The sequence below is a fragment of the Narcine bancroftii genome, chromosome 9 (assembly GCF_036971445.1).
Source record: "Narcine bancroftii isolate sNarBan1 chromosome 9, sNarBan1.hap1, whole genome shotgun sequence".
In the NCBI taxonomy this organism is placed as follows: domain Eukaryota; kingdom Metazoa; phylum Chordata; class Chondrichthyes; order Torpediniformes; family Narcinidae; genus Narcine; species Narcine bancroftii.
Genome location: NC_091477.1, coordinates 26,995,548 through 27,019,589, shown reverse-complemented (window position 1 = coordinate 27,019,589; position 24,042 = coordinate 26,995,548). Strand labels below are relative to the sequence as shown.

The 24,042-nt window shown below is 38.9% G+C and overlaps 1 protein-coding gene across 5 annotated transcripts in view; it reads right to left on the bottom strand.

The window, feature by feature from the left end:
- LOC138743340 (CCR4-NOT transcription complex subunit 6-like) overlaps nt 1-24,042 on the bottom strand; it is a 97,634-nt gene that overhangs the window by 4,702 nt on the left and 68,890 nt on the right. For all 5 annotated transcript variants that reach the window (XM_069898546.1, XM_069898547.1, XM_069898544.1 and 2 more), the window contains 2 exons: nt 8,483-8,716; nt 7,071-7,273 (listed from right to left, as the gene is read on the bottom strand). In XM_069898546.1, the coding sequence (XP_069754647.1) occupies nt 7,071-7,273; nt 8,483-8,716 (437 nt within the window). The remainder of the gene's footprint in view (nt 1-7,070; nt 7,274-8,482; nt 8,717-24,042) is intronic.

The following is a 24,042-nucleotide window of genomic DNA, read 5'->3' as shown; positions in this document are numbered from 1 at the left end:
AAAAAAAAGCAGACTTTCTCTGGAGAAAGCCCATGGCTGCTCCAGCATTGCTTTTATAGAGTAATGCTGGGAGCCATTCTCCAGAGCTGGGGGCGGGGGGTGGAAAGAGGTGAAAGTAGCACAGTTGTGCCGTTCGTCGCCATGACATTAAACATAGACGCTGAGCAATGGCCATTTTTGTTATCCATAATTCCCCACACAACTGGAACCACTCTGGGAAATGCAGAGTGGTTCCAGCTGCGTGGAGGATTATGGGTAATGAAAACAGCCATTGGTCCTTTTTCCAGCTCTCTGCCCAGCAATGCCCTACCGAGCACGGCTCTTCGCTCCCCTCATTTTTCCATTGGACTCCCTGGCTCTGCATCTCCCTCTCCATTTCTCAGCATCTGTCCTCCTTCCTCAGCACCCAGGTCCCTTTGCCCTCTGGCCCCGGCGGGCTTTGACTCTCCTTCCCCCCACGGGGCCTCCATGCTCTCGGGTCAGTCTCTCTCCACTCACACTCACCTTGCACAGCTATTCTCACTGACTCTGGCTCCTCGCTACCCTCCTGCTCCTTGGTCTCAGTGGCCTTGGTGAAGAAGCGAGGGGTGGAGGGGGAAACAGGAAGAGGATATTTCTGGGTGGCAGGAGGGAAACCTAACCCCAGCACTAATCACCGTGGAAGCCCTGGTGGTGGCTCCTGGGCTGACAGCGTCCTCGGCCGCCCCCAAGCAGCCGCTTTCAGTGGCATTGCCTTTATGGAGCTACCTCCCCCCCCCCACCCCCCGAAAGGATTGGAGTGCATCATCAACATTTTTATAAAGGTAGGTGAATTAATGTAAAGGTGAATATCTACCTTTATATTCACTTTTTTCCCCTCTTTAAAAAGGCCTAGTAAAAGATTAGCTTAGATTCTTTAGGGATAAGTATGATTTGCTTACAAGACCACAAGAAACAGGCGAGATCTTAAATTAACATTTCTCTTTGAAGCTGATGATTTCAAGGAAGGAACAGTTGTTTACATATTGGATTGTAACAAGAGTTTTACCTGCCAATTTGGGTCAGGCAAATTGGTGGGTAGAATTTTTTTTTTAAACTGCATGGGTAGGTGGATTGCCTTCCCCTGTACATTCACCTCGTAGCTACTGCTGGTCAATTAGTAAGCAATCGATGGCTGCCCAGTTGGAAAATGTCAGCGCTTACTTGCAATGGCTGTCTTCCTTACCCATAATCTCCCACACTGCTGGAACTGTGACAGTCATTGCTCTTGACCCAGCTCTGCTCCCTGCTGACCCACTCCGCTCCCCACCGGCCCCAACAGCAACCCCCCCCCCCCAATTCTGTGCCTTGCCCGGCCACTTACCTTTTGGAGGTCAACAGAGGGAAAGGAGATTCCCTGTGGGGGAGGGGAGGGGCTTTCTGACGACATGGTGAGTATGTGACATGCCTTTAAAATTTAGGGTCCAGTGTGCAAGGGGAAGCGGGGGTGCGCTACCTGGGTAGGGTACACTGGTCCAGAACCGCCGCAGTTTGTAAATGCTTAGTCATGCCCTGGAGCACATTAACATTACAAAGATGGTAGCTTTCAAGGTCTGGATGTGTTTAAAAAGTGGATAAATCCCAGCAGTCTAACTATGTGCACCCTAGGATGTTATGGGAAGCAAGGGGAGATTGCTTGGACTTCGGTAGAGATTTTTTTGTCTTTTATGTTTTTTTAAAAAAGATAGAATTTGCAGGATTTTACCAGTCTGAAGAATGTTGAATATCTTGGCTTTGGTCATTCACACACGAATGACCAAAACTCAAAATATGTTTCCTTACGCGAGTTTAGACAGAATACCAAAGTGCAGTAACTAAAGAGGAGGGATTTGCAACATGCGTCATCAATACGTGCTACTCATTAACCTGTTACAGTTAACTTTAGACTGCAGGCATTCTGGGAAATTTTACGAGGAGGTAAAATATCGGAACGGGAATGGCACCCTCATTCCCATTCTGACTTTTTACACAGTATGTGTTCTGGGAAAATGGCAATAATTTCCAAGAACACAGCAGCTGTGTAAAAAAACATTTGCTGGCCACAGGTGAGGAACAAGACTGGATGAGAGTTGATGTGTTCTTATTCAGAAGTGCAGCCAGGAATAATCCAGGTAATGCTTGCCACTCTGTAGTTACATCTGTGATGGGAAATTATTGGAAGAAATTCTGAGACAAGATTTATTTACATTTCAAAAGCGAGGATTAATTAAGAATATTAGACATTGAATGCTTAAAAATAAATGGCAGCGTTGCCACTGATGTGGACCTTGGAAAGTGGAGACAGAGCACTGGGTCCAAAGGGTTCAATTGCCTGGTCCTAATACCGGTGGCTCCATAAATACATTAAACGGCCTGTGAAGAGCCAATACTTTTTCTAAAAAAAAAATTACAAGATGGTGGCAATTGTAAGGAGGGCTTGCAGAAGCCAGGGAGCAGCAGACTGGCACAGGACACCAGACATAGGGAGAACACTCCACATCAAGAAAGAACCAGAGAATAAGAAGTGACCATAGCAGCACATGAGTGAGGGGCCCATAACAACTTGCAGTTAGGGGACACACATGGGTTGCTGGAGACTAGCTCATGGGAACCAGGTATTGGGAGTCTGTATTTAAGAGGCTGCTGAATGCAAGGGATCCTGAATAGCCTCAAGGAACTGAAGGCTTCCTGATCATATTGGAGGTTTGGATCGGAGGCTCAGGTTGTCGATGAATCAAACAGGAATCTGGGCGGCTGTAGATACGTTGGAGGAAAATCCAGACACTGAAACACTTTCCCTCATACTGAAGAGGGGAGGGGTGGGTGACACTAATGGCAAGTAGAAGACAATTTTGTGTAGTATTACATATTCTGCACTATTACATGACAATAAAGGAATTTTGACATGCTTTGCATGTGGGAAACAGTGTCTCATGAATTTTATTGAGTTTTATTTTGAAGCAATGACAAAAATAATTGAGAACAGGTAGTAGACATTTTCTACATGGACCATAGCAAGGTCTTTGATTGTATTCTAACCTTGGCTAGCCAAAGAATCCAAAGTTAGCAAATTGGTGATAGGAGATAGATGTTGGTAGTAGGAGTGAAGAAAGTTTGCAGAAGCTATTATTGTAGTTAATACACAAATGTGTATCCATGGGAGGCAAATAATTAATGTTTCAGATTGTCCTTTGTCAAGGCATGGTAGTCAAGGGTTGTTTTTCTAGACTGGAGGCTTGTAACCAGTGGTGTGTTACAAGAATCTGCATGCTGAGTCCTCTGCTTTATAAAATGTAGGTAGAATGATTAGTGAGTTTGCAGATGACACAAAATTGATAGAATAGTAGGCAGTAAAGTTTGTCAAAACGAAACAGGACAGGCAATAGAAGTAGGTGTTGGAGAACATTTTGGGTCCAGTGATCAAAATGCCATTAGTTTCAAGTTAACTATGGAGAAGGAAAACTCTGGGCCTCAGATTGAGATTCTAAATCGGAGAAAGGCTAATTTTGATGAAATGAGAAAATCTAGAATGTGTGGATTGGGATGTTGTTTTAGGGTAAGGGTGTACAAGGTAAGTGGAGGACCTTCAAAGGTGACATTTTGATAGTACAGAGTGTCTATGTTCCTGTCAGGATTAAAGGCAAGGCTAGCAGGAAGAGGGAACCTTGGTTTTTGAGGGATATTGGGGATCTGGTTCAGGAGAGAAGTGAATAGTGGTATAGGAAACATGGAACAAATGAGGTACATGAGAAGTATACAAAATGCAAGAAAAACCTCGAAATCAGGAAGGCAAAAAAGGCATGAGGTTTCTTTGGCAGACAATGTGAACGAAAATCTTAAGGGTTTCTACTGGAATATTAAGAACAAAGGACAGTAAAGGGCAATATTGGTCCCACTGAAAACCAGAGTGGTCGGCTTTGTATGGAGCAAAAAGAGATGGGGAAGGAAGAGGTAGGAACTTTTTTTTTTACATTCAACCTGGTTATGTTCTAAAGTAAAAATCTTTTTGGGTAGATTTAGGACATTTTTTAACCTAGATTACAGGAACTCAATTTTCATAAAACCAATAATTATTTTTATTAGGGAATATTACAGGGATAAGACCCAAATTGAAACTATCCAAATATCGTACAGAATTTGATAAATTTGCGCTGGCATTGGCCAGAAATTTATTCACATCTAGGTATGGCACGTTGGAACGCAGAGATACATAGTTGTATTCCCCTGAAGATCACCTACAACAAGTTCTAAGTATGACATTTTTACAAATTTGGCAACCATATTTACAAAATTCAGGAGTAAAATCTTTAGACGAGTTCTTCTCAACCCTCAAGAACAGCATGATCTTCTCCAAAGAAAATTAAATAGAATATGAGTTTGTGATCTGTGGAGTATCACTTTTCAGCCATCCAATCTGTTTTTCTTTTCTTTGCTATCTTATTTTTTTCTTGCTTTTCTATACTTTCATTAATTCTTTTTTTTCTTTAGAGTACTTTGAGCAGGGTGTGGGTTGGGGTAATACCATCATGAAGTAAATATTGAATTTTCTTTTGTAGTTGTATTTTTAACTTTGTAAATGACTCCATGCTTGGTTAAAATAAATTCTATAAAAATATTTTTTATAAATGACAAAGGAGTTTTTAAAAAATGCTTGAGGTGCTGCTGTGATGCTGCACTGTCGTGGACCCTGAGAGAGTGGGGAGTGGAGACAACAGCACTCCTCCACAGGTCCAACCACCAGTCCCAATGCAGACAGTCCTGTACAGACTTCAAATGGCCTGTTAAAGGAGCCAAGTGTTATTTTTATTCAAAATACTTCAACTGCAGGATCTGTGGCCAAGATGGCAGCACCTATGTATACTGGCAGCAACTTCGAGGGGTTGCAGGCTCCAGGGGAGCAGCAGACCGGCACAGGGCATCAGAAACAATCCCTGTTGAAAATCATAGGAGATGACCCAACAGGACGGTGAGCACTGCAGCAGACCAGTGAGGTACTAAGCAGATTTAGATTTATTTATTGTTAGAGTACATACACGACATCACACAACCCCGAGATTTTTCCTGTGTGCGGAGCAGAATTATAGGCAACTTGCGGTCGAAGGACCCACAAAGGCTGTAGGCTGCTGGAGACTTGCTCATGGGAACCAGGCATCAGAACCAGGATTCGAGGGGGTCCGGAGGCAAGAAGGGTTTTTGAAGACATTCTGATTTTATCAGAGGATTAACTCTGGTACTCAGGTAGACAAAAGCTATGGAAGCACTGGAGACAAATCCACAGATACTCAGTGCCTCTGAAGGGACACTTTTCCTTCTCTTTCTCTTCCCGCAAGGGGCATAGGACAACATTAATGGCGACTTTGCCTTATGGCAGACTGAAGGAAATTATGTAATATTACATTTTGTTTTACTACATGACAATGAAAGAATCTCAGGTAGCATTACACCATTCAGCCCATCAAGTCTGCTCTGCCATTCAAATTAAGACTGATACATTTTTCCTTTCAACCCCATTCTCCTGCCTTCTCCCATAATAATGGATACCCTTACTCATCAAGAACCTATCAACCTCTCGTTTAAATACAACCAATAACCTGGTCTTCACAGCAGGCTGTAGCAACAGATTCTTCAGATTCACCATTTTCTGGCTGATGTTATTTTATTTTGAGGCTATGCCCTTCAGTCCCAGACACTCTCATGACTGGAAAAATCTCCACAGCCACTCTATCTAGCCCTTTCAATATTCAGTTTCAATGAGATTCCCCACTCCTAAACTAAAGCAGCGAGTACAAGGCCAGAACCACCAAACACTATTCATAGGTTAACCCTCTCACCCCTGCAATCATTTTGACGAACTTCTGGATGATCTTTAACATGGGCACATAGATATGGAGCCCAAAACTCCTTTCAATACTCCAAATGCAATCTGGCCAGCATTAAATCTTTGCCTTCATATTCTAGTTCTCGAAAAATGAATGCTAACATTGTATTTGCCTTCCTCACTACTGACTCACCCTACAAGTTGAGCTCTAGGGAATCCTGGATAAGAACTTTAAATTCCCTTTGGACTGCCGCTTTCTGATCTTCCCATTTAGAAAACAGTCCACATCTTTATTCCTTCTACCAAAGTGCTTGACCGTACATTTTCCTACACTGCATTCCAACTGCCATTCCTTTGCCCGTTTCTCTGCAGACTCTACGTACTCCTTCATCTATCTTTGCATAATCTGCAAACGGCCAGTCATCATTTCTGTCATCCAAATCATTTATACACAGCGTGAAAAGTAGTGGACCCAACACAGACTCTTGTGGAACGCAACAAGTCACCGGCTGCACGCCAGGAAAACTAGGAACAGGAACTAAATTTAAAAGGATCCTGGACAGGTACTTGTACAACTGAAGCATAGAGGGATATGGAATTGATGTAGGCTAGTGAGATTAGTATAGATGGACGTGATGGCTGGAATAGAAGTTGTGGGCTGATGATGTTTCTATGCTATCCAACTCAGATTATATCAAAAGCATCAGGCAGGAATATAGAATGGATTATCACCTCTTCTCACTCTTCCTCCCAATTAAACTGAATATTTCTTATCTGTAAACATTAATTGTGGGAAAGCAGAAGAGTTTCACCAGGTCTTCAAATCCAATACAATAAATCCGGTAGGTATCACATTATTGCTGAACCAACAGTCAGCAAGGATAGATGGACATGATAAAAAAATCTAAAAAATTTCAGAAGATCATTCAAAAACTGAATTTTCTTTCCCCCATAACTTAAAATATTGGGCCCTGAACTGCCAAGTTAATTCAACATAAAACACTATATTGAATAAATTCAGTAATGGCATTGTTAAACATATAACATTAACATACATACTTTTAATTCAATATTTTAGAAAAATTAAGTTATGAAACTTAGAGATTTGCTTTTGATCTGCATTCTATTTTATTTATCTTATCTATATGATATGCTTTGTTATTTATTGCAATCAGGAGTCAGGTTCAGAAACAGTGGGGTATACATTCTCTATTCAACTCAATTTAAAAATTTAAAAGAAAAAGAACATACATACTTTGAAATCATAGGTGTAGTTTGTATAAGGCATCAGACCATTCTCATAGGCACTCTTCAGGTTAAAGCCATGAGTGATCCTTGCAGTTGGAGTTCCATTTTTTCCGATATTACTGAATTTCATTAGACAGTCACTGTATCTTAGCTCCTTGAAATCCTTGTGGTTTGTATCAACTCCTCCAGTAGCCAAGTATTCCACAACACCTGGAAAAAATCACCCTTAAACCTCTACTATTTTGTGCTAAACATAAAAAAGACAATTAATTGTTCTTGCTTTTAAGATGAAAAAGATGGTCAAAATAAACGGGGCAACTGCACCAGCATGAAGGGAAAATAGAGCTGGCATGACAAAGCGACTCAATTTCTGAGATGTGGACTTCCAAAATTATCTTTTTGTACCCAACTGCAACCCTCATGCCTATTAATTAAACCTTCAATGTAGCGTCAAAGAGATATTAGCCCTAGGAGAATAATTTGATTATATTTGAGACCATTTTCGTTACTCAACAGCTCACTTAATAAAACTATAGCCTTCCATAGACATGCATAATTTCAAAATGTGTAAAGCTGCAATTTCAATCCAATGGCACCCTTGGAAATGAATTAGCACCTAAAATATATTTTATTTTTTGCCATAATTCTCAGCTTGTTTTGTTCTTTTACTAAGATCCATTAAGTAAAGCTGGTAGTAGAAACTTATTAGATAAAAAGATAGTTTGCTCATTACAACTCCTCCAGGAGGCACTAACTCACTCACTAAAAATAAACAAGTATAGTTTGGTTGATACAATATTTCTTGATTCTATTCAAAGATGATATGCAATTAGTTTAACCAACATTTGGCCACAGATTGCCAATATATAACCAGTAATTTAAACAAAATTGTAGTTTGCAGTCTGAAATTTTCCTACCAATGTACCAGTGAGGAACACTGACAGGATTACCAGATTTATTTTCAATGAAAGTGTACAATTAATGGAATTCAGATAACCACCTAGGAAAACATTGCACAAAGAATTAATACAGAATACTAGTGAAGTTAGAGATAAGAATGACAGTCCATTGCCCATGAGCTTCTTTTAAAATTGTAATCAACAACTTGATTTCTTGAAACGATATTCAGTTCAACACCAGAACCAGAATATGGAAAGTAGAAATAGACTAAAAAGAAATCCTTTTGTTAAGATACTTTTTTTAATTGCTTTCCATATTTGAAGTCATTTTCAGATGTACCACTATGGCCTTGCATCAAATAATAGACAGCTATAATTTTAAAATGATTTTCATTAAAAATTCACAAGGTTCAATTGGATAACTGATAATATTTGTGGATGAGAAGAGACCCACATTTAATCACTGTACAAAGTATTAACAGGTAAATTACAACTAAATAGATTGATTAGTGATTTTTACCTGAATCTGGCAGTGAATTGAGATCTGCACAAAGTACAAGTGGAATGACATTAAGATCTCCTGAGACAGCACCTGGTCTGAGTGTTCGAGAAGCCTTTTCAATTATGTTCTTCACTTCAGACAGGAACATCATGGTTTGTATCAGCTTTACATCAGAATATTCAGGGTCCCAATGCATATGTGCATTTGCAACAAGAATGAGCTGCTTTTCTATCCCATGAAATGACTTCCCAGCTAAGTTTCAAAAATAAAAACACAGTCAGCATGTATTTAGTTTAAAAAGAAACAACTAATTTAGGCTTTAGTAAATGGATGAATTTAATTAGAATGCAATAGATGTTACATCTGAACATTTCTAGATGCAAAAATAAAGCCTCACCATCTCACATTTTTGTTTAACTTTGCCAACTTTACCCTCATTTCTACTTTATCAGAAGTATTTGCACTCCACATGTAATCAAGCTCTGCCAAGTACAGTGGTGAAGCAATGCCTGACCTTTATTTTCTATATTTAGTTTTGTAACAAATTGTTGTTTGTGGAGGAAACATGGCTTCCCTGCCCGACTGGAATGTGTGTATTACACGTGGTCACATCTCCTCCCTATCTGAAACTTATTCAGAAGTCACATCATTCAAACACATGAAAGGGGCGCTATCAGATTGGTCAGCCCTTTCTTTATCAGTGGTTGGCTGAATCAACTCTAATAAAATGAATATATTCCCTAACTTTTTTTTCCAGGCTTTGCCTATTTTTATTCAATTTTTTTATTCCCTCGACTCAATATCATCTTATATATATGGAAGAATAAGCATCCCCACCCAAATAGTCCATTTACAAAAACTTTAAAAGAATGGAGGTTTAGCCTTGTCAAACTTTAAGTTTGATTATTGGGCAGTCAATATACGAAGCCTTATGCTCTGGTTATACTATATTAACTGTGAAGATTGTCTAATATGTGTCTCTTTGGAATCTAATTCCGTTACAAAATTTTTTCTCATCTCTCTTCTTGGATCCTCACTTATCTAGATCTTTAAATAAATTAACAAATAATCTGGTGGTAAAACATACTTTGAGAATATGGATACAAGGTAGAAAATATTTTGGTTTAAAATGAGATTTTCTCTTTCTACACCTATTTTTTCTATTTTAAACCTTCTATGATTGATGCAACTTTTTAAGAATGGTATAGATTGGGCATCAAATATTTTAAAAATATATTTGTTGAGGAGAGTCTCACTTCCTTTGAACAATTTCCTCTTAAATACGATCTACCAAACACTCATTTTTTTCCACATTATCTGCAGATTAGGTTTTCTATTTAAAAAAACGATCTCAATTACATTCATTCACTAAGCGGACTGATAAGAATTTAATTGATGTAATTTTTAATTTACAACTTTTCTATAATTGATCAATATCGCTGAGAATAAGAGGCTCCCTCAGATAAAATTAAAAAGCCTCGGAATAGGATCTAAAGCTTTTAATTTCTGAAGAAACTTGGAATATAATTTTCAAATTGATTAATACCTCTTCTTTTGCACCTGCTACTCTCTCCTTCAATTTAAAGTAGTCTATAGGCCTCAAATGTCCAAAGTCAAGCTGTCTCGTTTTTATGCGGATGCATCTCCTCGTTGTGATAAATGCAACAATGGAGATGTTTCATTAATTTATATGTTCTGGACATGTCAGAGTCTTGAGAAATAGTGGAAAAAAGTATTTCAAACTTTCTCTGCACTTTTTAAAGTTAATTTTAAACCTAATCCATTAATTGCTTTATTTGGTATTGTTGGAGAGAGTGACATAACTTTAGCAGCACCTGAGTTGCAAGTATTAGCTTTTATTTCTATTATGGCTTAGCGGTGTTGCTCAATGGAGGGACATTAACCCACCTAATCATGCTAATGGCCACATGACATTTTTAAATTTAGAAGAGATTAGGTCCTCAATTTCTGATTTGAATTCAAATTTTCGTACACTGTGGGGACCCTTTTTGAGTTACTTTTATAATCTTTGATTTGATATGAAGGTAGAATTGTTAATTAATGAGGTAATTTATCACTCTGTAAGAATTGTCTTTTTTTGGACCAACAGCTTCTTTCTCAGTAGTGGTTTTAGATTTTCTTTTTTTTAATATAACAAAAAATCAATACAATATAATCTGTTTGATTAAAATGAGGGGTACCTTGGTTGAAATGATACAAGTGTAATGTATCTTATTGATATTTGTATGCACTGTAATTTTGGATGTGAAATTTCAATGTTAATAACAATATTGAAAAAGAAAGAAGTCACATCACCTGTCAATCAAGGTTGGACTCTGGCCAAGTGCACACCTTGCCGTTGGCTTGCTTAAATTACCTAGGGTCATTATTGGCTAGGCGCCCAGATCGGAACTGTACAAAACATCGATGTATCGCACATTTTTCTCTCACTCTCTCTCTGCCTCGTGGTCCAAGCCCCGGACATCACTCCATGCCAGGTCGCTACTGTGGACATCTCTGTAAGTGTCACAGGCAAGGTATGCACTATACTTAAACAGAGCCGTAGTATTGCAATAGATCAATACTTGTAGGGTGCGGCACCCCTGTTGGAAAGGGAACCAGGTGTAAGAGTCCCTGTTTCTAGTGTGTGTACTCAAGTGTGAGAGTATGTCAAGTATAGGTTAATTTTTGACAGAGTCCACCTAGGTCCAAGATGAATATTTATATCATTGTTTAGGTGAAATAGTAATTGATTACAGTTTAATGTTCTCCCTGGTTTGTCTCACATGTGTTAAGGTTACGTGTGATTGTAACACTTTTGTCCAGACACATCTTTCCGTGAACCCACTGAACCTGATACTCTTCCCAACACAGCACCAATCAACTGCACTTTCTGCAAGTTTTGTTTTTGTGAAGTAACAATTTGCTGCTATGGTCTTCTTCCAACTTCAGTGGAAAACAGTTTCTTTAAATATTTTAAAACATGAATTAAAAACGCAACTTTGCATCTTTTCCATCGTAAATCTGTTTAAATGTCAGAAAAGTAGATATTGTACATCAACACATGCTCATTCTTGGAGATGAAATTCTTCATACAGTAAAATCCTTGTTATCTGGAATTCAAGCAACCAGCACTCTCAAGCCACTGGCAAAAATAAAAATGTGTAAAGTAAATGGATAAAAAATCCAGAAGTTTAACATTGGCATGCCTGGTCATTAGCTCTCCATTCATGCAACACACAATCTCAAGCAACTGGGAAATACACTTATCCAACATCTACCAATCTTTTTGGGCACCTGATACCATGCATTCTATATTAGAATTTAGTTTTCATATCAGTTACAGTACATTTTAGATTATTCAAAAACCACAACTGAAATTCTCAGTTATCTGAAAAATTTTTTGGCGGCAACATGATGTCATAAATTGAATTTTAAAATTTCATCCGATGTACCAATGTACTCATGTGAGGCTCTGTTGCACTGTCGGTGCCAGTTTGGTAACAAAAGAGCTCAGAACCAGATGGGAAGACAGAAATTGAATGGTTGGATGCCTGCTCAGAGAAGCAGGCTTGAATCTAGAGCCATCTGTGAGCGACTGGAGGAAGTTGGCGGGTCAGCCAGCACATGGAGTGATTGTCCTCATTTCAGGTAACTCCATCCCTGCTCTTTCCATTTCTTCTTTACCCTCCACTTTACTTGGTTCCAGAGTTGGCATCAGAACATATCTAATTGAGGGGCATTAGGGTAAACACCGGGGGGGGGGGGGGGGGGCATATTGATTTTACTTTTGCAGCAGTATCAGACCAGGTGGGTGGGGGGTATGTCCCACGAATTACACTTCTCCCCCAATGACACTGACCCTGCTTGGTTCTCTGCTGTCCTGGCGTCATCAAGGAGAGCGGCCTCCTGGGCAGGAGCAATGATGGCGGTGGGGAAGTGTCAGGGATTGGCAACAGCTAATACAAATATTCTACTGGTGCTACTGGGTGGCAAAAGCCATTTTTGTTATCCAATAAAATGCAGTTAACCAATACATATCCGACGAAGAAACGTACTGTGACACCAGCCTATTTCCCAAAGAGCTGCCAAATGTCCAGTGGTACTTCCCACATCTAAGGGGGTTGGCACCAATTTTGCCGTAAATCGAATAGCAGGAGGGGAGGAAATCCCCTGATTGGCACAATCTTGCAATTTGGCTTTGAAAATCAGAATGAGCATTATAATCCTATGCCAGTTGCATGTAGCAATAAAAAGTTACTAGAAATGACTCAATTTACTCCATGTCATAATGAGTTTTGTTAAGAGGACCCACCCAACATCCCCATGTCTGACCTGATCCCAGGACTCCAGCCAACAGAGATGGCCAGATATTTCTCCAAACTACACCTTGAACTTGACAGTTAAAGACTCACCTCCCGACCGCGGAACTGCAAAAATGGCTCATTGAGCCAAACAGAAGTGAGCAACTGCGCATACCAAGGACAAGGAAAACACTGAATGGAGGGGGCCCAGCTGTGGAGTGAACTTACACAGCACGCCCAGCTGAGAGATGCTCGACAGCAGGAAGAAGAGGAAAGCAACGGGAAAGGGAGTGATAAGAAAGAAAAACAGTAACAGGAAGCCCAACAGATAACTAGCCCAGAAGAGGACAAACAACGCTATGCAAAAAAACACCCAACAAACTGAGGCAAGCAGCTCAACAAGAAAGTTAGAAGAGACACAGATACAAGGAAGAGAAGTAGAAGACACAAATCCAAGAGCTGACACAGAAGAAGAAGACCATCAAGCTCTGCACAGAGGAATAGAAGGCAAAATAGATGGACAGTATTTAGATAAAAAATTTCAAAAACAAATGAAAGCATTAAAAGAATGGTTGACATTAGAATTTAGTGAAATGAAAAGTACAGAAGAAAAAGTGAGTAGAATATAGAGCTGGTCATGACAGAAATAGGGAAAAGATTAGAAAATGTGGAAGAACGAGAAATGGCGGTAGAAATAGAAGTGAATGACCAAAGCAGAAAATTGGAAGACAGCGAAAAAAAAGTTAGAGTCACAAGAGTGGTTAGCTCAGAAGATGGATATAATGGAAAACTATAGTAGGCAAAACAATATAAAGATAGTGGACCTAAAGGAAGATGAAGAAGGCACAGATATGAAAGAATTTATAAAAGAATGGATCCCAAAGGTCCTGGGAATGCCAGAAATACAGGAAGGAATGGAAATAGAAAGAGCACACAGAACATTAGCCCCAAAACCACAGTCACAACAAAAACCAAGATCCGTTTTAGTAGAATTTATGAGATACACGACAAGAGAAAATATATTGGAGAGGTTAAGGAATAAAATTAGGGAAGTGAAAAAACCACTGGAATACAAGGGTCAAAAATTTGTTTTTTAACCCAGACATCAGTTTTGAACTCCTAAAGAGGAGGAAGGAGTTTAACACAGCAAAATCGATCCTATGGAAAAAAGGCTATAAATTTATGTTAAGATATCCAGCTGTGCTTAAAATAGTTATCCTGGGGGAGAAAAACAGACTGTTCTCAGATCCGGAGAAAGCACAAGAATTTGCAGAACCCTGCAGGGCAGAAAGAGAGATGAAGAGATGCAACAAGAACGAAGAACGATGACAAACTACATATAAAGATGTAAAAAAAAAGAGGGTGAGCTTTGTTTAAATGTGAAGATAAAAGTCTTTTCTGGAGGGGGTTGGGTGGGAGAGAATAACAGTCACTGTGAAATCAGTTGACGCTTGCGAGAGGGTTCACAATCCGAATGTAGAGGGAAGTTGTGGTTGCCCAGCAAGGGACAACTCGGGGGGGGGAACACTTGGGGTTAAGGGAATTTTAGATGTGAGAGTTGTTGAAGTGTTTTATGTTTTAGAAGTCGTCATACATTGAGTTTAAAAAGGGAAAACAGAGATGAAAATGGGGGAAAAGGGGGATGGTGGTGGTGAGGAAACAGAAATGAGGTGTAAACAGTGTATGAGATGGCCATGTTCCACATAATGGAATACATAACCAAATCAAAAGGAAGAGGCTATTAAATTTACTGAAAAAAGAAAAAATAGATCTAGTATTCTTGCAGGAAATGCATCTAACTAAAGTGGAACATAATAAATTAAGGACAGACTGGGTAGGGCACGTAACGGCAGCATCATATAATTCAAAAGCCAGAAGTGTAGCTATATTAATCAATAAAAATGTATCAATCAAAATAGAGGAGGAAATAATAGATCCAGCAGGGAGGTATGTAATGATAAAGTGTCAGATATATTTAGAATTTTGGAATTTGGTCAATATAAATGCACCTAATGAAGAGGATCAAAAGTTTATGCAAGATTATTTTTGAAGATTGTAGATACGCAGGGGAATGTATTGACAGGAGGGGATTTTAACCTTAATTTGGACCCAAATTGTGAATAAACTGGACAAAAGCCTAACAGAAAGAACAAAGTAGCCAAATTAATGGTTAAATCAATGCAGGAAATGCAACTTTTGGATATATGGAGGAGGCAACACTCAAAGGAGAAGGAAATCTCACATTATTCGAGTAGACATAAAACATACTCAAAGAGTGACCTGTCACCCATATCCAAGGGAGAGTTAGGAAAACGGAATATAAAGCTAGATTGTTATCTGATCATTCACCCCTGTTATTAGCAATAGAACTGGAGGACATCCCACCAAAAACATATAGATGGAGATTAAACTCCATGCTACTTAAAAGACAGGAATTTAGAGAATTTAATGAACACCAAATTAAAATGTACTTTGAAATAAATACGGAATCAGTGAAAGACAAATTTATATTATGGGATGCCATGAAAGCCTTCTTAGATAATAAGTTAAGTTACCAAGATGAAAAAGGACTACAATCGGGAAATAGAACAATTGGAAAGGGAAATAGTAAGTACAGAAAAAGAACTAGCAACAAGGGAAGATAACAAAAAAAAGAGAATTGGCTGACAAAAAAAAATACGAAACATTACAAATGTACAAGGTGGAGAAGAACATAATGAAAATAAAGCAGAAGTATTGCGAGCTAGGAGAAAAAAAAACACACAAAATACTAGCCTGGCAACTTAAAACAGAACAAGCGAAAAGAACTGTATTGGCATCAAGGAAAAAGGACAAACAAGTTACATATAACCCAACAGAGATCAATGAAAACTACAAGGAATTCTACGAGCAATTATACCGAACTGAGAACGAAGGGAAAGACGACAAAATAAATGAGTTTTTAGCTAAAATTTAACTACCAAAATTGCAAGAAGAGGAGCAAAACAAATTGATAAAACCATTTGAAATAGAGGAAATACAGGATATATTAAAAAAGCTACCGAACAATAAAATGACTGGAGAGGATGGACTCCCAATAGAATTCTATAAAACATTTAAAGAGTTATTAATTCCTCCTCTCCTGGAAGTAATGAACCAGATAGAAGAAACACAAAACTTGCCAGATTCATGCAAAACAGCAATAATTACAGTAATATCAAAGACGGGGAAAGATCCACTAACACCAGCATCACATAGACCAATATCTCTATCTAATTCTGATTATAATAGCAAAACTATTAGCAAACAGAGTGGTCAACTGTGTACCAAAAATAGTAAAACTAGATCAAACTGGATTTATTAAGACGAACAACGGACAATGTCTTTAAGTTTATTAACTTAATCCACGCAGTACAAGGAAATAAAATACCAACGGTGGCTGTTGCTTTAGATGCAGAGAAAACTTTTGAAAGGGTAGAATGGAATTATTTATTCAAAGTATTACAGAGGTTCAACCTACCAGAGAAATATATTAATTGGATTAAAGCATTATATAAGGGACCATTGGTGAAGGTGACAGTAAATGGATATGTATCAAACCAATTTAAATTAAGTAGGTCAACTAGGCAGGGATGTCCACTATCTCCCTCACTGTTCGCTTTAGCAATAGAACCATTGGCAGAACTGATAAGAACAGAAAATAAAAGGGATAAAAATAAAGAAGGAATATAAAATCAGTTTATTTGCAGATGACATCATAGTATACTTAACAGAACCAGAAATATCAATAAAAGAACTACATACGAAATTGAAGGAATATGGAGAAATATCGGGGTACAAGATCAATGCAAATAAAAGTGAAGCAATGCACATGAATAATGTGGATTACACAGAGTTTAAAAAAGAATCACCATTTAAATGGCAAACACAAGCAATCCGATACCGAGGTATTAGATTAGATAATAATTTAGGCCACTTATACAAATTAAATTATCAGCCATTAATGAAGAAATTAAAGGATGACTTAGAACATTGGGAAGAATTGGCATTAACATTGATAGGGAGGGTAAATTGCATTAAAATGAATGTCTTCCCAAGGATACAATACCTATTTCAATCATTACCAATTCCCTTAACAGAGAAATTCTTCAATGAACTGAAGAGAATAAGAAGGAAATTCTTATGGAAAGGGGGAAACAGAGGATAGCACTAGATAAATTAACAGAATGGTACAAACACGGTGGTTTGCAGCTACCAAACTTTAAAAATTATTATAGAGCAGCACAATTAAGGTATCTATCAGATTTTTTATCAAACAAGGGAAAAACCAGATTGGACCAAGATAGAGCTAGATAAAATAGGGGAGAAGGTATCAGAACATATACTTTATAAGTGGGATGAAAATCTGGTGCAATATAGAAGTTCACCAGTACTGCACCATTTACTCAACATATGGAAGAAGATTCACGTAGAAAGGAAAAAAAAATTACCAACTACCAAAATTATTATTGACGCAAAATCAACTAATCCCTTTCACAATAGATAACCTTTCCTTTAGCGAATGGGAGTGAAAAGGAATTAAAAGAACACAAAATTTTTTTTTTTGGAAAATAATTTATTATCATTTGAACAAATGAAGTACAAATATGGTACAATGTTTGCATACCACCAACTGAAAACCTTCTTAAAGGACAAATTGGGAAGCAGACTGAGATTACCAGAAGGAAGCAGCTTTGAATATGTGATTACAGAAACAACGATAATAAAAAGATTTATAACAAACATGTATATCAAGCTGCAAGATAAGGAAAATGATGAAATAAGCTATAAACCCAACAAAGGTGGGAAAAAGATTTAAACAAAGATAAATAATGAAATATGGGAAAAGTTATGCTCTGGAACTATGAAAAATATAATAAACTCGAGGTTACGCATGATACAATATAATTGGTTACACAGGCTACATATTACACCCCAAAAGTTAAATAAATGGGATCCAACATTATCAGATAGATGTTTTCGCTGTAAGAAGGAAACGGGAACAACAATACATGCAATTTGGGCACGTGAGAAAGTGAAAAAAATTTTGGAAGATCTAAATCAGGTATTAAATAAAATCACAAAAAGCAATATACAAAAAAATCCAGAGATCTGTAAAGAATTAGGCCTCAAACTGGATGAAGCGCAAAAAAGATTTATTATGATAGCCTTAGCTGTAGCAAAAAAATGTATAATGTCAACTTGGAAATCAGAAGAGAGCCTGAGAGTACAGCAATGGTACATAGAAATGAATAAATGTATTCCATTGGAAAAAATAATATAATTTTAAAAATAAAGTCACATTATTTGAACAAATTTGGGAACCACACATGGAACACAACAGAGAGGGCCTACCGCAGACCTGACCTCCACCCCTAAAATGAGAAGACAAAATGACCTGATCCAGTGTGTAAAAGTAGATGACACATTTTCTTGTTTATTTTCATTGTGTGATGACATTGTTTAATGGTTTTATTGTATTGTATATGTTGAATGTTTAATGGGTTTGGAGGGGGGTAGGAAGGAGGGAGGGAAGGTAGGGGGGAAAAGGGGAGAAAATGCCACTGTGTATATTCAAGAGGGAAATGTTTGTGTGTATTTTGATTAATATATTCATAGTGTGAAAAATAATTTTTAAAAAAAAAAGCAGTTAAAGACCCATTAGGTCATTGTTCCAATCAGATATTCTTGTCCAAGGCAGATTGAATAATTGTACTTAGAACTTTAAGATTCAATTTATCATTGTGTAATTAATAACTGCAATGTTATACAAAATTTGCTTTAGTCTGCAGTATTGGCAGAAATTACCTAAAGCACCTCTTACAGTCAGAGAAAGAGAAACAAAAGAGAGTCCCCTCAGAGTCACCAAGTGTCCGTGGATTCATCTCCAATGCTTTCGCACCACCTGCGGTTGCATAGAATCCAGTCCAAACCTTCAGCAGCCAGAGCTCCAGATCTGAACCTACGACACAACCAGGAACCCTTCAGCGCTCTCAGCACCCTCTCAGATCCCAATTCCAATATCTGACATCCCTTCAACCAGTCTCCAGCTGTCAGCTGCCTGGTATGAATCCCTTGACCGCAGTCGCCAGCAACCTGCATGGGTTTCTCACCTCGAGTATTCAACAGCCCGTCACGTTTCTTCACCTTCAAAACCCCTCACTGGTCTGCCACCATGGCTACAGTCCTGTTGGTCATCTCTGCTTTTCCATCTCAAACCTGGGTTTGTGGGGGGAGGGGGGAACAGCACTCCCTGTTTACTGGTGCCCTGCACCAATCCTCTGCTTCCCCCATGTCTGCAACCCCTCGTAGCTGCTGTTGATCAATAGATGTCAACACCTTGGGAGCAGATCAATAGGGGCCTTTATTTTGCATGGCAAATAAGCTTGCAGATGCAAAACTTTTATTTTGGTACCTCATTTCAATATGTTGTTCAATAATAGCAAAGGATAAACTTCAACCACTACATTTTTAAAGTTGCTAGACAAAGCAAAGGATTAAATTACAAGTTGGACAAATATTCATATAGGAAGCTGCCTTTGGCCAATCAAAATTAACTCCAAGGCACGGCATCAACAACCACTTCTCTCCACTTAATTTCTTGCAACGATCCATTCCATCCCATCCCAATTCTCCTACCACACACTTACACGAGGAGTGATCTACCGTAAGCAATAGCTAGCAGATCTTTGAGAGAAAATTGGAATATCCAGGTAAAATTCAGTTGCAAAGAGAAAGAAAAATCCAACCAAAGTCTGAGACCTAGGTCTCTGCATCCCCTTCCGCAACTGGGTCCTCAACTTCCTTACCTGCAGACCACAGTGAAGAATTACAAAACCATTCCCTTAATGATTATTCTTAAAACCAGTGCTATACAAAGATGTGCACTCAGCCTCCTATTATATTCCCTATACATTGTGTCTCCAAATACTGCTTTAATCCCATTTACTAGTTTGTAGATGACACCATTGTTGTAGGCCTGATTTCAAATGAAGGGGGGGGGAAGTTTGGCACCATGGTGTCAGGATCATAACCTCACCCTCAATACAGTAAAACCCCTTGTATCTGGAATTCAAGCAACCAGCAAAAAGGAAAATAAATAGGTTAAAAAAATACGCAAGTTTAAAATCAGCGTGCCTCACTGTTAATTCACCAATCCAACCAATCTCAAGCAATTGGAAAATCTGGCATCAATCAACCTCCCATTGGGTGCTTACTGCATTAGTAAAACTGAAGGAGACAAAGCATCCTGTCTGGTTGCATCACAGCTTAGTACAGGAACTGTTCTACCAAGAACACAAGGGTGGCACAGTTAATGTAGCCATTAGCAGATCACTGTTACAGTGCCAGCAAGTAGGACTGAAGTTTGAATGCTGCACTGTCTGCAAGGAGTTTATACATTCTCCCTGTGTCTGCATCAGTTACCTCTGCGGGCTTCAGTTTCCTCCAACCGAACAAAATGTACCAGGGGGTTGGACAATCGGGTGGCATAGGCTCATGGGCCAAAATGGCCTGTTACCGTGCTGTGTGCCTAAATCTAAATAAACTGCAGAAAATTGACACTACCGCTCAGGCTATCATGTAAACCAATACACCTTGCGCTGCCTCAGAAAATCCACCAATATATTAAAGGATCCATCCCACATTTGTTTCTCCCCCTTTCATAAGGCAGAAGACACAGAAGCTTGGTGCAAATTCTTGTTGCTACAAGACTCTTGAACGGACCTCTAGTTGGTAAAAGATGATGTTCTTGCGCTGTTTAACAATATTTTTAATTGTGTTGCAGGCTTCTGTTTTTTAAGTGAGTTACTTTGTGGGTCGGAACAGGGTGCAAACACTCTCATAACATTTAACAAACACAAAGCACCCAAGTCCAAATGCTCTCAACTAAAGACTATAACAATGGACTGTTTACCTAAAAAAACATCTGTTCAGAGAAAGTCATATGCTTATGACTCATGTTTTTGGGAAATTGAAATTGAATCCAGTATTGATCAAGCAAGTCATGTGATTGAGACACGAAGAAATAGCATTGAGTATCATCAAAGACAGAAATGAAGTAACTTTGTGTGAGATGGACACTGCTGTTTTCTTCTTGTCAGGGGAAACAGTGATCTGCTGTGACCATTGTAATGGACATTTTGATTTACCCACGTCTTGGTAAAGGAAACTAGATAATTCCTGCATTTGGTTCATGATCATTTTAATGGCAATTTTGTTTAGCCCTTGCCTGGGTTAGTGAAAGCATTGTGGAAGTCACAGGTTTCCTAACCCTATGCAAGAGGGGAGTTGTGATATGAAAGAACATTTCTCTGGAAGCAACTCTAAGGATTTGTGAGTTTTGAGAAGTCTGATGACTGTTTCACCTACTTTTAATTACTTCTGAACATCAGTTTAAAGATTCTGAGTTTCAACACAGGCTTTCTAAGACTGAACTTTGAACCGACTTTTCAGAATTGCGGCTAAGCTGTAATACTTTGTGTAACCCACACACATACTTGTGCACAGATGGGACCAAGTTTAGATTTAAGATGTTATATTATTTGTAATTATTAATAAAAATAATGTTTTAAAACTACCATCGTCTTGGTGAATTTCTATTGCTGTTGGTCTATGACTTAACATTCTAAAACCTGCACTTTGTCCCAGTAATACTGTATCTTCAAGTTTTGAACACAAGACTATCCAATGCAATTTTGTTGCAAAATTGCACTGATTAACATACTTAAATATGGGTTGATTTGTGTGGATAGCCTGCAAAACAGTTTTTTCACTGCATCTTGGTACAGGTAACTGATATTTAACTGAAAATGTAAACTTCATGCAGACAGACTGTAAAAGTCTGTTACTGGACCCAAGGCAATAGTGTTATTTGCTACAATGGTAGAGGTTAAAAACTCACTTAGACAGATACACAGATTGGAAAAGAATAAAGGGATGTGAGAGAGGAAAATGGGAATAGTGCAGAAAGGAAGCTTGGTCGGTATTCCCCTTCAGAACTTCTAAAAATCAAACTAAAAACGAGAAACACAAAATCAAACTTACCTGACAACATGGGTGTCCTAAGATCACTGATGTACCTTTGAATCCGCAGTCTCCATCAGGCGAAGGGACCTTTAAACAGCTCACTCAAATACAACACCATCACCGCGGGAGTTTTGAACAGCCAACGATCAGGCCATTTAAACTTCGCGGGAGTAGCAAACAGCAGATGCTCAGCACATTTAAACATTGCAGATGATTTAAAGGGGCAGACCATTTAAATACCACGGGAACTACCAGCAGCAGGCCCATGGACCAGGTAAAGAAGACCTGACCACATGGACGTGGGGGACACTAAAGGTCAAGCTGAGACGTCGGGACCTGAGGCTTCCGCTCCCTACTATCCTCCTGGCCAATGTACAGTCCTTCAAGAACAAATCTGATGAACTCCAAACCAGACTTCAAAGTCAGAGAGACATCAGGGAGTGCTGCATGATGTGCTCTATAGAGACATGGCTAAACATGGACATTCTGGACATGACACTGCAGTCCAAGGACTACAGTCTCCATTGCACTGACTGAACACCGGCATCAGGAAAAACCAGGAGAGGCGACGTATGTGCCATCAATTCATCGTGGTGCAGACATGACAGTCATGTCCCATTCCTGCTCCGCCGAACTGAAACATCTGGTGATCAAGAGTCGCCCATTCTACCTGCAGAACATCATTCAAAAGGGTGAATCCTCACAAGGCGTCAAACCCTGACAGCATACCTAGCTGGGTACTGAAAATCTGTACCAACCAACTAGCCAGAGTGTTCATGTACATTTGAACCTATCATTGAGGCAGTCAGAAGTTCCCACCTGCTTCAAAACAGCATCAATCATCCCAATACCCAAGAAGAGTATGTGAGCTACCTCAATCATTAATGTCCAGTAGCACCAACTTCTACTGTGATGATACGCTTTGAGAGGCTGGTCATAGCTAGAATTAACACATACCTAAGCAAAGATCTGGACCAACTGCAATTCACCTATTGTCATAATTGCTCCACAGCAAATACAGTATCACTGGCTCGCTACTCAGCTTTGGATCACCTCAAATAACAAATCATACATACAGCTGCTCTTCATCGACTACAACTCTGCTTTCAATACCATTATTCCCTCAGTGCTGGTCAAGAAGCGACAAACTCTAGGCCTCTGTATCCCCCTCTGCAACTGGATCCTTGACCTTCTCATTGGAAGACCACAGTCAGTTGTGATGGAATATTTGTAGATGTATTTGGGAGATAAATTGATAAAATTAGAGTAGGTTACATACATACACACACTTTAAAACAGATCTTATTTGAAATATTGAAGAATTCATATTCAGTAACTTTACAGAAACTATGGAGAATGCTGTGCACATTTCACAAGTAGGTGCTAATTGAAATGGCGTCATTAAAATACAAGCAGGAGACACTGGCTGTTAAAAACTCTTTGCAAGGGTTTTGACAGAGTCCACAGAAAGGTCACTCCTGTGTTGTTGTTTACCTAAAGACAACAGCTTGACCAAGAAGACTAACTCCTATTGTTTGCTGGAGAAGGTCAGGGGTTTTGCAAGTGAGAGAGTCACATGGGCTTTCTGGCAGTTGGAAAGAGAGAGAGAGAAAGAGAGAGAGAGAGAGACAGACAGACAGACAGACAGACAGCTGAAACAAGCAGGAGAAGCTGGTTGGAACTGAAACAAACTCCAGAGTGGTGGATGGCTGGAAGTGCTATCTGTCTGATGTTTCTCTTGCAATAAGTGGAACAGAAAGGAACTCTGTGATAGCCTGAAAGAAAGAGGTTATCATCTGGAGAATCCTGATGGGACAAGTTTCATCAGCAAGACATTGAGGTAACTAATGGTGGTACCTCAGTTGTGGAAATCCTGGAACAACAAATCGCTCTCTGCAAACCCTAGGAGAACCTTCCTGAGCGGTAAACATTTACCTTTCGAGCACCAAAGCCTGGTGAACTTTATACATGTTAAATTCTGTGCACAGTAGAAGAATTGCCTGCAACTAGAGAACTTGGAAGAATGAGAAGTGAGATTGAACTATGAACCATAGAACTTTTCTTAAATTTACACACACATTACATACATGTGCGATTAGAATTAGAAGGAGTTTAAGTTGGGTCTAATTAAGTTAATAGAGATAAGTTAAAGTTTGATTCTGTTTTCATGTTTAAAGATAATTAAAAACAACTTTTGTTTAAGTAGCAACTTGTCTTGGTAAATGTCTA